This window comes from Canis lupus, chromosome 8, assembly GCF_011100685.1.
Source record: "Canis lupus familiaris isolate Mischka breed German Shepherd chromosome 8, alternate assembly UU_Cfam_GSD_1.0, whole genome shotgun sequence".
Taxonomy (NCBI): Eukaryota; Metazoa; Chordata; class Mammalia; order Carnivora; family Canidae; genus Canis; species Canis lupus.
The window spans coordinates 65,364,132-65,378,436 of NC_049229.1; the positions used below are offsets into that span (position 1 = coordinate 65,364,132).

General features: G+C 44.6%; 1 protein-coding gene across 6 annotated transcripts in view; it reads right to left on the reverse strand.

Annotated features, from left to right (window-relative positions):
* Positions 1–5,288: 5,288 nt before the first annotated feature.
* Positions 5,289–14,305, reverse strand: part of ATG2B (autophagy related 2B) — a 70,864-nt gene continuing 61,847 nt past the window's right edge. For 5 of the 6 annotated variants that reach the window (XM_038545658.1, XM_038545659.1, XM_038545661.1 and 2 more), the window contains exons 39-42: positions 13,450–13,571; positions 13,064–13,218; positions 12,295–12,444; positions 5,289–10,168 (exon numbers count right to left, since the gene is read on the reverse strand). In XM_038545658.1, the coding sequence (XP_038401586.1) occupies positions 9,938–10,168; positions 12,295–12,444; positions 13,064–13,218; positions 13,450–13,571 (658 nt within the window). In that variant the 3' untranslated portion in view covers positions 5,289–9,937. Of the gene's footprint in view, positions 10,169–12,294; positions 12,445–13,063; positions 13,219–13,449; positions 13,585–14,305 lie in introns of those variants that run through there. The other variant, XM_038545662.1, reaches the window with a different exon arrangement.

Genomic DNA, 14,305 nt, shown 5'->3' on the forward strand with positions numbered 1-14,305 from the left:
CCTTGGGCTCAGGTCATGACCCCAGCGTCCTGGGATGGAGCCCCCCACCCCCACCCTCGCTCAGCGGGGAGTCCACTCCTCCCTCTCCCTCTGTCCCTCCCCTGCTCATTCTCTGTCAAATAAATGGATAAAATTCCTAAAAACAAACAAAAGCAAAAAATGAAATGTGACGTTCTGTGCATCGTGGATGTTTGTGTATTCATATGGGGTTAAATCAATGCTAATCTTGATTGCAGATGCACTGGGCGGTACGCCCTGAGCCCTCCTCCCCACCCCCACCCCAACCCACCCCCACCCCACCCCCGCGCCCTCCCGCACCCTCCTGCCTGGGGGGCCTCTGGGGCAGCCACACCTGCAGCACAGAGGCCTACTGGGCTAAGGCTCGGGCTCACCTTCAGCGCCCCCTGCAGGAAAAGCCCCCCCCCAGCCTTCCTCTGAATATAAAGCGCACTTCGATGACCTGATGCCCCAAACTGTCCCCTAGCCTGCAGCGACACCCCCCAGGGGACTCCTGTGGGGCGAGGTCAGTCATGAAGCTCAACGGACATCTCTGCAATTTGAGCAGAGCCGCCGACCTCGAGGGCACGGCCGGGGCACAGCCGGGTTCCCCTCGGACGTCGCACACGTTCCCGGGGCCCCGGTAGGTTCCCAACCAGCCGGTTCCAGAGCTTCTTGGGACGTAGAAATGGGAAAAGGCAACGATTTCTCTGGAACACGGTTGTTTAAAGAGCTCTTCAAAATAAAATGTTTGAATGATTGGTTTGGGTTTTTTTTGGGGGGGGGGTGTTAGTAGGTACCACTTGTGCAAGAGCAAAACGGTCAACAGACTCGCACATCTAAGCGGGTGTATCACGGACTCGGTGTTTCCCCTGGGCAGGATCTATCGGGCAGGTGAATCACGGGGAAACCTGGGATGCAGCAAAGGTAAGTGACTTAGTCTTTGGGATGGAGAGTGGCTAAAACTCCAAAATAGGGCACAAAAGGCTAAGAAAAGCCTTTAGAACCAAAAAGCATTTTTTTAAAAGATTTTATTTATTATTTATTCATTCATTCATTCATTCATTCATTCATTCATTTATAGAGACACACAGAGAGAGGCAGAGACACAGGCAGAGGGAGAAGCAGGCTCCATGCAGGGAGCCCGATGCAGGGCTCGATCCCGGTACCCCAGGATCACACCCTGGGCCGAAGGCAGATGTTCAACCACTGAGCCATGCAGAGATCCTTAAAAGGGTTTTGAAGACAATAGTGTATTATGAAGGGGAAAATTTTTAAAATAAAACTTCAAGCTGAGATGGAGAAGAGAGGTGTTGATTTGGCATTAGAGGAGTGTCCGTCATAAATGAAAGGGGAGACCGTATGGAACTGTGACATCAATACTGATGTTAAAAGCAGAGTGGAGCAGGGAGAGGGGCTGCACTTAACTTTTGCTAAGCGTTAAACGCATTTTGGAGGTAGAGCCTAAAAATAACTGGGCCCCATCTGGGTGGACAAATGCTCACATTAGGGTTTTGGAAGCGGAATTAGTACCTTGCACCAAGCAGCCATGCTTTCCTTTATTCCTCAGTGGAATCTGAATCTAACAGATTGGTTTGCCCTCTGCAGATAGTCTAGAAATTCTTACGGTAAGGACATGGCAGGGTTGGCTTTTCTCAGCCGCCCCTGAACCCAAACGACTGTGCCACCAGCACCTTCTTTGACCTTCATTTCCAAATGCTACCCCAGATGGACCCTCCATGTCAAATTTCCCTGTAACCAGGGAATCCTGGACATCAGGTTGAAAGGGAGCCAGTTCCCCCCACAATCCCAAGGCTTCCCCAGATCTGTGTTTAATGCCAGGGAAGCAAGACATCTGAATGGCTGGGGAAAAAGGGAGACCAGGTGGTGTCTTAGAAGCAGGAATTCCAAGTCTACAGCGCCCCTGTGTGGTTTCTGTCTCGGCTTTGCAAAATATCACTTGCTTTCTCATTTCCATTTTATAAGGGACAAATGGCTGGAATGATTAGCTGGGTCTAACTGATGTCCTCCCACTGGGTTCTGAGCTCCCCAAGAGCAAGGGGGCACCTTTCAACTCTGGGACATAGCACATAGTAGGCATTCAGCAAACAGTAACTCTAATGCTCATACGATACTTCAAGTGTAGGAGACCCTATTCTAAGCACTTTGCATGTATTAAGTCATAGGATCCTCATGCCAATCGTATTATCTCTGTTTCATAGAAGAAACTGAAGCACAGAGAGTTTAAGCAACTTCCCCAAGGCCACACGGCTAACAAGTACTGAAGCCTGGGTTCAGCCCTAGACAGTCTCTAAAATCTGTATTTTTAGCCATTATACCAGTAGTACCCAAAGTTGCCTGTGCACAAATCACTTGGGGGACCTCTAAAAATAAGTCCCAGGTATTGTGATTTAATTTATCTCGGGTGTGGCCTGAATTTTGGAACTGTTAAAAGATGGCCCAGTGCCTCCAATATGCAGACAAGTTGTGGGGACTACTGCATTATACTACCCTGCCTCACAACTCAGCAGATTTGTTTGCTGAATTTAATTTGCTCCATGTGGAACTGCTTTCAGGAATATAAACAAGTCCAGGAGGAAAAAAAAAAATCCAACTCCAATAGTGGTAAATGATCTACGAGTGCAACTACTTATAATCCCAGTAGGGTACTGCTAAGTGTGGGGCTGCAGTCAGACATTCCCGGACTCAAATTTTCAATTACAAGCTACGTGTTAGCAGTCAAGCCAGGTGCTCGTCAACCCCAATTTCCTTCCTTCCTAGACCAACGGGAACCAGCTGCCAGGTTCCCTTCATGCTGGGTGCCATGACGTGCCAGGATTCTGACCAACAGTATGCGGGTGGACATCTCTAGCTCGGAGCTGCCTTCTCCCTCTCCCCAGCCCCCATCCTATTCCGGGGGAGGCAGAGCCATAAGGTAGGGGGAGCCTGGGCTCCCCCATCACCACCTGAGTAGAACTACCAGATACTCAGGAGCAGCAGCTGGACTTTACGTGAATGAAACGTGGCTGGGATTGGGGGGTTCCTCTGTCATTAGTGACAAGCGTTCCTTGGCTGGTAGACCGTGTGGCTTTGGGCAGGTCACTTGCAGGGTGAATAGCGCAGACACAAGATGATGCCCGAGTGCTGGGAGGCTCTGACCTGCTGCTCCGGAGGCTCCAGCAGCAGATGGGAGGGTAGGAGCCTGAGGGTGGCATTTATTCCTCTGGCCCCTCTGGTTACTTCCCTGCATGCAAGGTCATCGTTGCCACCAGACGGCCCCTCCTTCAGCTGCAGGTTCTGGAGTCTCTCGCACTTTCTCCCAGCCTGCCAGGAGGCTTTAGTGTTGCTCCACTTGCTTCTCGGGAGGAGAGAAATCACCACGGACTCCTGGCTGAGGCCCAGGACAGACCCAGAGCTGAGAGTCAAAGAGGCTCCCAGGGGCCATGTCCACCAATGCTAGGCCAGCCAGTCCCTTACGGCCTCCCTATAGTTGTCCGTGTAGCCGTCTGCAAGGCCCTTGTTGACGCGGAGTGTGCAGGCCACACGGATGGATGCTGAGCACATCAGTCACAGAGTAAATACTGAACACACGCAGTCGTCACCTACTTCGTCTACGTGTATTTGTATGACTTCTCATTGCTAAAGCCAAGGAACAGTAAAACTGCACTGAATAGAGGGCATCTCCGAGCACTAACCATGTGATCTTGGGCACATAACTTTGCCTCTCTGGACTTCATCCTCGACTGCAAAGTGACTGTGCAGGACTAAGTTCATTCGTTCCTTCATTCACTCACTAGGCCCCGAAGCCTTGATTCTGGGCAAGGCCCTGTGCCAGGTTGTGTGTGCCCTGCCCTCACGGAGGGTGTCAGACAAAACCCTGAGGCAAGTCAGTGTGGACTGATGAGAGGAGGGCCACAAAGGTTTGTTATGTTTAAAGGAACATGTGCTACAATGGAGAATAAAGAGGTAGGGTGGCTGGCCCTGTCTGAAAAGGACGAGGAAGCAGGCAGAGGGAGCATTCTAGAAAGGAATGTTGGGAAGGCTCTCAGGCACGGTTCTAGCTCCAAGAGGCACATTATTCCCCCCAGAGGAGGCACTGTGAGCCCAGTGGTTGCTCCAGGTGGATTTTGCACACAGGGAACGTTTGGCCCTATCCGTGGACATTCTGGTTTTCACAGTTGGGGAGGGGTGCTACTTCCATCTACTGGGTAAGGCCAAGGGTGCACCTAGGCATCTTGCAGTGCACAACATGTCCCCTCCCCAATGGAGGATTATCCAGCCCCAAACATCAAGATTGCTAAGGTGGAGAGACCATGACTTAGCCCTGTCCGTAGATTTTTATTTAACTGATGCTGAGTGGGGCCTGAGATGAGAGAGAGAGAAAAGGAAGAAAAGAAAGAGAAGAAAAAAACCTCCAAGTGGCTCTAACCCCTTCATACAGGAATGTGGGCAGAACCAGCAACTAGAGCAGCTGGTCCAAGCCAGGAGAGGGGAGCAGGGCTGGAGATGCAGGTGAGAGATGGAGAAACAAGTTTGTTGTTGCCTTTGGCTCGAGTGTTCTAGGAATTGTGAATCTTAATCTTCTAGCAAAATTCCTTTCTCGGTTTCCTAATTACTGAGGAGTTTTCACTAATTCAGACAACTGTGCAGCCTCCCCTTAAATGAAGTCCTAGGAGGAGCGTGGGGTTTGGGGGGGTCACACCACGTGACCACAGCAAGGTTCCTGACCTCTCTGAACCGGCCTCCTCCTCTGGAAAACAGTGACTACACCAACTGCCCCGGAGGTTACGGAAGGAGCCCGCGCACAACACCCACAGAGGTTCCCATCCCTCCTTCAGGAGCCACGTGTGGTGTTTCCCTGATAGCTCAGAGTGGTTTTACATAGTGACACCGGTCATATCAAAACCTCTTTTAAAGCACTGCCTTTATAAGTATTTAAAATTTCTCTTTTACAAGTAAAAACATTCCCCCATATAGAATGGATTAATCAAGTATTTACCTAGGTCCCTCAGATCAACACTACAAGGTACGTCTGCCCCGAGTCCACCCTGTAGGGCTGAGATAACAGAGTGATTAATACGTGGCGTGGGGTGGCGAACTTTGACACCACATGCCCTAGGTATCGCAGAAACAGGAAGCAGGACACATGATTTGCCATCACAAGCACCGGGGTCATAGGAACAGTTTCTCAGTAACAGGATCGGACACAGACCTACGTCCCGCCCCGAGAAGTGTTTCACACAGGCTTTGGGAACAGTTCTTGGCGAAAGACAATAGTGTGTAAACCAAACTCCAAAGAGTAAATATTTTAATTTTCTTCCAAGGTACTCATTTCATAATATTTCCAATAGTCACACTGACAAGTTACATTTCCACAAAAATACTCGTACAGCAGCAGTATTCTTAAATTCTCACATCCAAAATTATCTTAAGCAGGGAAATTAGGAAACTTAGCAACGAGGATACAACACCGTGGTGAGGTTAAGTTCAGTCTCTAAAGTAACTCAGGATGGATTCGCAGAAGAGCCGAACTCGGGGCCCCTCCCAAATTCCACAGTGAAAGAGCAACCAGTCCCGTGTGACCGGCGACTTCTACAATGTAAGACCAATCCAACTGGAAGCTGGAAGCTGCCATATGTCATAGGTACGGAATACATGTGAAACGGCAAAGTAAACATATTTCTTAAAGGAGGGGCCGCTATTTCCACCGCCCGCAGCACTAGAGGGGTCACGGGGCCCGCCGACGACACATCTGCCATCTCGTGACACACAGTGGCGAGCACTCTGGCACCTGCTACAAAGCCACCCGCTTGGGACCACAGTGCCCACGGTTGGTACGGGAGGCAAAAATCCCTAACACCGTGTTTTTTGAAAACCACCGACATCTCAAAGTGTGAATTGTTGAAACTCAAATTTCCCATCCCCAAAGCAGCCCGTCCTGACGGTGCGTTAGAAAAACCTTTTCTGTGTCTGACATACAGTAACAGGATCTAAGGAAGGTGTACTCCCCACGGAAGGTGGGGACTTACGGCAGCTCTGCTTTACGAGGACTATTAAAGGGGGTGGTGTGCCTACGAGGTCCTGGAAATATGGAGATAAAAATAAATTGGCATTAAAGCACTCAACTAGGCTTCTCTGGAAAGACTGACTATACCTTCCAGTAAACAGAAGATTGCTTGATAAAAGATTTCCCCCCCTACGTGAACTATACTCTATACGAATAACCTTCCTAGTTAAACCTAAGATTCACAAATTTCTAATTGATTTATTCTACTTGACACTAACTGGTACGTCCAATGGATGCATCTGCAGGTACAAAAGAGTATCACTTTGTTTTTGATGGTCCCTTACTCTCAAGCTCAAAGAACTTTATGGACACCGGCCCTAATGTCTTAGGTAGGTCAAGACGACGTGAGGGGACACAGAGTAACTGCTCACCATGAACACCAGCCCTGCCACACGCCTCCCCATCTCTCTCTGAGGAATACGATCCGATGCAGGTGTAAGAAAATGGAAGCAAAGGCCACTGATTTCTCTGAAGTCACGATGCTTTTCACATCTACAGAATTTAATGTTACGACAGTTGTTAACCCTGAAACCACGTAGTGGAGGGTGCTCATTTACAACTGCTGGAAGTCAGCACTGCCTGCCGCCTGTCCGCTCTGGCCTGGGTACACACAGTGCCCAGAACCCAATCCCAAACCCACCCGTGGGAGGCAGGACACCTCTGGACCAGCAGCCCCTGCACCGGAGCAGACACGGTGGTCTAGGCGGTTCTGAAACTGAACAAAGGAACCGACCCTACAGAACACCCTTTTTTAAATGAGAGGACCAGAAATATTCCTCCTGGAAATATTTAATACCATTTAAAAGTGACACAGGAAACACTGGTTTTTAGTATTTATGCTATTCTAGGCACATTGCGACTTGGCAAGATTTCCTAAAGTGAGTCTTGCATTATAAAAATATTGATGTTAAATACATGTGCTTAAAGTGGGAATCCAAAGTAGACCCAAACCTCACTAAAATGAAAGTTTATTGCTATGCCCAGAAGAAATGCTGTATTACGTCTATCCTAAAAGGCAAGTATTACAAGATATTCTACTCGTAAATAATAGCGATCTGGGGAGAGACAGGAAGGGACACTGAGGGTGCACGCCATTCAAGAGGAGGGACTGCCAGGGCCTTCACTGCCTTTATAAAGTGGTCTTCACAAGTCTCTGTAACACTGTGCTGTTCTAAACCTCGCTTCACCTGGACTCCTGGGGGAGACACCTGTACGGCCTCCATGCAGTGACAAGTGGACAAACACAGTCTACTCCATGCAGAAGAGCACATCAAAAGTCAACCACACAGGTACTGTGGCCACTCAGACACGCAGTACTCTGGGAGATCCAAGAGTTCTTTGGGGCCGTGGCAACCGTGTGTGGTGTGACCTCAATGCTCCCCTTCAGCGCCACCACCTGAGGTGTCACCAGTCTGGAACACTCTACTGAGCACTACATCTCACACCATCATTCTCTCTCACACACACACACACACACGCACACATACACGCACACACCCTGAACATCCAAAAACCTCTGCTGGGCCTTATCATACAAAACCCCTTAGTTTACAGACAGACCCTGAGGCTTAGAGAAATGTAACGTCTTGGCCAAGTTATCTACCGAGTGAGTGCCGACCTGGCAGCCCAAGGGTCCTCCCTGACCCTCTTCTTACTATGTCACTGTGACATAAAGCTGGAAAAGACATTTTTAAAAAAGAAAAAACTGAGGATACTTAATAATGCAGAAGTGTTCAAACACAATCTACATCAACACCTCAAAACAAGAGCATCTCGGTTAAACTGGCAACACACGGAGCCTTGATACTGAGCCTTTCTGAGTCAGGTTTCTGGTTCCCAAACCCAGATTCTGTGGCTAGCAGGTACAGGAGCACAGAGAGCGAAAGGACCATGGAGATTACATTATGAAGATATATGTTAAAATAGGATTTATACACCGAATCTGTCAAAAGACAGGTCTGTTTGCAACTCCAAGTGCAAAGATGAGGAGGGCTCTTTCCCCCTATGCTATATCTAACTGAACTTAAATAATTAGTAAAACTATAGAAAATATATTTAAAAATCAAAGAGATTTTGTATCTTTAAGTTTGATCAAGGGCTGTTCAATTTGATTAACCATCAGAGATAACATACCTACTATGCTGTTTTAAGGAAACATGGAGAATCACGGGGTCAGTGAGCAAGGTGGTCAAAACATGCCCCCAAGCAGGCTGAGCCTTCGTGATAGTGAACAGGCGTGGCTACTGTTTACTCAGGATCACATTCTACATGGGTTCCATTTAATTGGAGAGAGTAATAGATGGTTCCATGACACTTGAACACATGGTTGTCTGAGCAATCCCTTTTTAAAGTTTTTCAGCAGTAAAAAGGAAACAAATATTAAATGCTGTTTAATGCAATTTTTATAAATTTTAAATGTCCAGATGTCTGCTTTACATTGCTTTCTTGTTCAGAAAATCTAGAGAATGGAATTGATTCTGGATCATTTTTTTAAACCCTAAACTGTAGTTTTGAAATTCAAACTGATGTTGATGGCATTCTCCCCACTTCAGAAAATGAGAATTCACATCATTCAACTTTAAACAGTGGATGAACACAAAGCCTTGCACTTCTTTCTGCTAGATTAACCTAAAGCAAAAAGTGAGTTCTTAACAATTTCCCTCTCGCTCCTAGGTAATGATTTACTTGATATCAGCCAAAATCAGTTCTGAGAAAGTATTCCCAAGTGTCTTGGGAGGGATCCCAGTATTGCATCTATGAATATGCTCTAAGAGAAGCAAAATATTCATGGAAGCATAAAACAATTTTACCTTTAAATAAAAATACTTTATTCATTCCTGACAGGTTATCAAAACGTACATTGTTAACCAAGTAAAAACGGTACTTTGAAATAGCTGACTAGGGCATATTTGGAGGATTTTTGGTTAATTTCAGAAAAGTAAAAATCATTTCCAATCTCCCTTTCCACACATTCCTAACAAGCTTGCACTCTATACGCTCAAAAGTGAACGCATAAACAATCATATGGGCCCCAGTTCATTATAGAACGCATATTTTCATTGATACTTAAAATAAACGGAAGTTACATTTGAGTTAGCTTCCTTTGCCAAAAACATTCAGTCTTACTCTATATTGTGAAGATTTGTAAATTACATAACGAATATATCACGACTTGTATTAATCTAAACGCGCACGCGCGTGACACACACACACACACACACACACACACGATAAAGTGCAACACAACAGAACATGTCTGCAACATTCACGTCCTCAAATGCCCACAGAAAGATTTTCTGAGGGAATGGAAATAATGTTCTCAAGTGCACGGACACTAAATCCAGCAGACTAAGTTATTTATTCCTCAGTGATATTTATATTAAAATCCTATTTGCTGTGCTTTCCCTGTGGCTTCTGTCTCTCATTCTCAATGAGAGTTTTGAAGCTGTGATTCTTTTTTAAACCTTGAGAAATAAATCAACTCCTCAGGGCAACATAAATAGTGCTTTCAAAGTACGCAAATGTTTCTGAGCACTCTGTACTGTAACAGGCTTCCAATGATCTCTTATCTATACCAAGGAGAAGTACAGCCATTTTAATAAAAGCAAGGATTCCACTCACTTGGCAGCAAACACTGAAGGACTTTTGACACTAGCCACCAAACATTTCTCTAGGCAAGTACCAAACTAGCCCTAAAATGTCACAAGTTTTTGGTTGCATGTTGCTTTGATATTAAATTATTTAGCTAAGAAATGCTTTTGTTCCTGAGATGAGCACAATAAAGTTAAATGAATAACCTCTAAAGCTGCCAATGGGACATCACTCCTTATTTCCACCCTCATAATATCTTCATAAAGAATTGTGTCGGAAATATCAGTCTTCCCCATGGCGCCATTTCTGTGACTCGTCTTGCCGAACATCTGGTCTAATCTGGTTTCTCATGCCACCTAATACATTTGATGTTGCTTCTGTGGCCACAATCAGAGGTTTCACCACTGCGGGAGGAATCTGGCGCAGGACCTCGCCCACAGCACCAGTGACGCCTCTGCTCTCATGTTCTCGTGCTGCAGTTTCATAAATCGTCTGAGCTGTGTCTGTAAGTCCCTAAAGGGGGAAGAGGAAAGAAGGTCAGAAAAATCTCTAAATTATCCTATTGTATACAACTTTAGCAGAGTTCATCAACATTATGCTTGTAACAAGACAAAAAACAAACAAACAAACAAATAAACAAAACAAAACCCACTGTGCTTTTGAGATAACCCCGGATAATTATGACAAAATTATAATTGTAAGGGAAAATAAGAGGCAATTATTATGATTTAGCATTTTGTTGTGACATGTGCATGTAGAAAATGTAGCTAAGCTACCAGTTCATGTAGGGAAGTGCAAAGAAATATTTAATGATCCAAGAGTAGCTTTCCTGGCACTATTAATCACTCTAGTTAAACTTAGCAAACAAAGCTTCTAGAATAAATATAATCACAAAAGGAACACGGTGATAGTTCCTTTGATTCAACTGTAACAGAAAAATCGAATCCTATGAAGCTCCAGAAAATTGTTTTTAAATTACTGGCTATGTACTAGAAAAGATAATTATGGAATATTCAATTAAGATAAAAGGCTAAATAGAACATCTTAATAAATTAAATAGAAAAAAATTCTAAGAACATAAAGCAGGGACATGTTTAAAAATTAAAAAGTTTCTGTAGCATTTTTCATTTTCTTAAAACTGTGTAACATTAAAATAATCATGACTGCTAAAATGCTTTAAAGCTGAATATATAAGAGTGTCAATCAAGCCAAAGTGGTAAAACTTCACGTGACTTTTGAATCTCCCATTGGTCTAACTCAATTCCTCAGGGTACACGAGGGACTTTGTGACCGTTTCAGTGAGTGGCACAAGGAACTCTGGGCTCTCCAGGGAAACCGAGGAACCTTGTCTGAACCCAGAACCCAGCCATCGTTCCGACAAGCTAACAAGAGTATCATTTCTTCCTGACACGGCAGCAAAAATATGTAATACCAAGAAAAAGTACAGAACTAAAAAAAAAACAAAAAACAAAAAAACAAGTGTTATTTTTAAAACTATCGACAATAAGAGAAACCAAAACAATAAAGAAAATGCTCATGGTTGGATCCACTCATCCCCATCACCATTCTCCCTCCTCTCTCAGCTCCCCTCCCTAGCCCACAAATAATAAACAGGTACTAGTTGATTATAATGTAGTGAGAGTGAGTACCATACTGAGTCTGGAGACAACACAAGTGAATTAATATCTCAGCTCCATCACTTAAGTGTGTTACCTTAGCAGTCCTTTCTTTCATTCTTTTGTTGGTCAAGTCCTTTCAATGGGGAATTAAAATTCTGTGGTGAGTGTCAGACTTCAATGACACAATGCACCCGGAGACAGTGGCACAGCACAGCAGGCATGCAGTGCTCGGGAAGCATGCCTGGACCACTGCCACCCTCACCACAGCTACCTGTCTGCCACCAAGGGGAATGATGTAAAGCAGGGATCAGCCAACTTTCTCTGGAAAGGATGGCAAATATTTGTGGGCATACAGTTTCTATCACATATGCTTTTTCTTTCATTTTTTACAATCCTTTAAAATTGTTAAGATAATTCTGAGCTAGTAGGGCCACAGAAAAACAAGTCTGGGCCAGATGTGACCTATAATCTATTGCTGTGCCGAGCGCCCAGGTCTAAAGGACGAGCGTATCTGTGAAACATCTGGAATGTTTTCTCTCAATCTTTTGAATTACTAACATCTAGAAGGGAAAAGACAAATTATCACCATGTAGGAAGCCTCTATTTTAAAAAGTTTTTAACACAGAAGTCAGATTCCATCTAATCAAGCACACCCTACTATCTCAATCCTGCTCACTGTTCTCACCTTCCGTTCTCACCCCATTCTTCACATTGACAGTTTTAGAGAAAGAACCACATGGCAGATCCGATTTCCCAGGGTCCAATCGTGGCCCAAGAGTGATTCACCCGACTACACTGGGGAGCCATTCCTGCTGAGCTGGTGTCCTCATGGGCAAGTGAGGAACACCACCTACCTTTAACAGTTGCTGTTACTTTGCTGGCACAAAGTAAGCGGATAAATATTTTTTTCAAATGAATGTAGATTAAATCAGGCAGGCATTGTGCTAACTTTAAAGTGCTAAAAGCCAGGAAGCAGGCCAGCTGGCTCTGGCCCGCCCACTCAGGTAAGCAAGCACTCACCTCTTTCACAACACTGTAGGCCTTGGCCACACCTTCTCGCAGGTCCACTGGCTGGTGGGCTAAGCGGTGATGAGGAAACCTTTTGATCTTCTTGGGCTCAATAGAAAGGGTCCCAGGAGATACCATATCATAAGCAGTCTCTGCTGCTGCCTGGATCATTTTATCATAAAGAAAGAAACGAATCAGAAGGAAGTCTGCAGAGTTATGCTTCAATAATGCACTTCTCATCGGGAGTGAGGAAGAACAGAGGGACTTGCAGGCCCTAACGCAGGCACTTCTGCAGTATCAGGAGTTGTTCACAATAAAAACTTAGCACTTTTAGAACAAGAATATAGAAGTGCATGCTGAGAACTAGTACATGGATTGAGGGGACTTTCTCAGTCGCTCCTCTGTCCTTCTGAGAACACTCTCCATGTTACCAGGTGAATCAGAATGCCCTGTCTGTGAACTGGATAAGGTCAACCAGAGCCTCATACTTAACAAACCTTAATTCGTCTACTGTTTGATCTGTAATGCTTTCTTCACATTTGGCTATGATCTATTCATATAAATGAGAATTTATATTACTTAATTACGAATTACTTAACACTGAACAGCTGAGCAATAAAACAAAAACATTAAATCATAAATAAAACCTCTATTCTCAACATTTGTATATTTAAAAATACTTTTTTAATCAAAATATCTTTTAATAAACAAAAAAAAAAACAACCATTTTACAGTAGCTATTCCTCTCTGTACAGTAAGTAAGGCAGTCTGTGGAGAATACCTGTATAGTCTGAACCATTCTGTTTGTGAGCTCAAGAGCAGCCATCGCTGTTGAGGTGCCAAAGGAGGCAGCGCCTCTCTGGAACCCTCTGACAATACGACCGTCCTTCCGGTATTGCTCTATCGGTAACCAGACCAAGTCCTTTAGGCCTTGCACTAGAACAACAGTCAATACAGAGAGATCAGCAGGAGTGCTGGAGATCAGAACCCTGCCATCATTTTAACCCTGGGGTTTTTAACCTCAAATGGGATGCCAAGTGCTCTTACATGTGTGGTCATGCACACATGTCCTCACAGAGACTGTCCCAAAGGCACTCATAACTCCAAATGGGTTAAGAATCACAGATCAAGCAATAAATCATCTTTTGATTAAAAAAGAAAACTCACCTAATTGTACTAGTGAATGCATAGGCCCCACACCTCCCAGGATTCCTGGTAGCTGATTCTTCTTAATGTCAGTAAGCCATTCGGTGATTGCATATGAAAACAATTTGTCAACACCTAGCAAGCTAGAGCAAATAACTATTAGTATACAGAAAAAAGAAAGAAATTTGTAGTTTCAGGTAAGTTGGGGTTTTTTGTTTTTTTAAGTTTTAGGGGTAGAATTTAGTGATTCATCACTGGCATGTAACACCCAGTACTCCTTCTATCATGTGCCCTCCTTAATGCCCATTATCCAGTTACCCCATTCCCCACTGCCCCCAGCCCCTGCCTCCCCTCCAGAGACCCTTAGTTTGTTTCCTGGAGTTGAGTCTCTTATGGTTTGTCTCCCTCTCTGTTATTTTATTTTTCCTTCTGTTCCCGTATGTTCATCTTCATCACATGAGTGAAATCATACAGTATTTGTCTCTCTGACTTATTTCGCTTAGCATAATAATATGTTGGGGGAAAAAATATGTTGGGATTTTTTAACTTAAAAGAAAATTTACCAGTTACAAAGACAAAATAGTATAGATGTTTGAGCTAAATATATATATATACACACACACACACACACACACGTATATGTACATATATATAATCCAGCTTAATGTTAGTAATTTCTACAAGGCTTCAGTAACATGTATAAATGTGTTCTTCCACTGTTCCTATTTCTTGAACATCTAAAGCTCTAGCATAGGGGGCACTTGGGTGGCTCAGTCGGTTGAGCAGCAGACTCTTGGTTTCAGCTCAGGTCATGATCCCAGAGTCCTAAGATTGAGCCCCATGTCAGGCTCCATACTCAATGCAAAGTCTGCTTGAG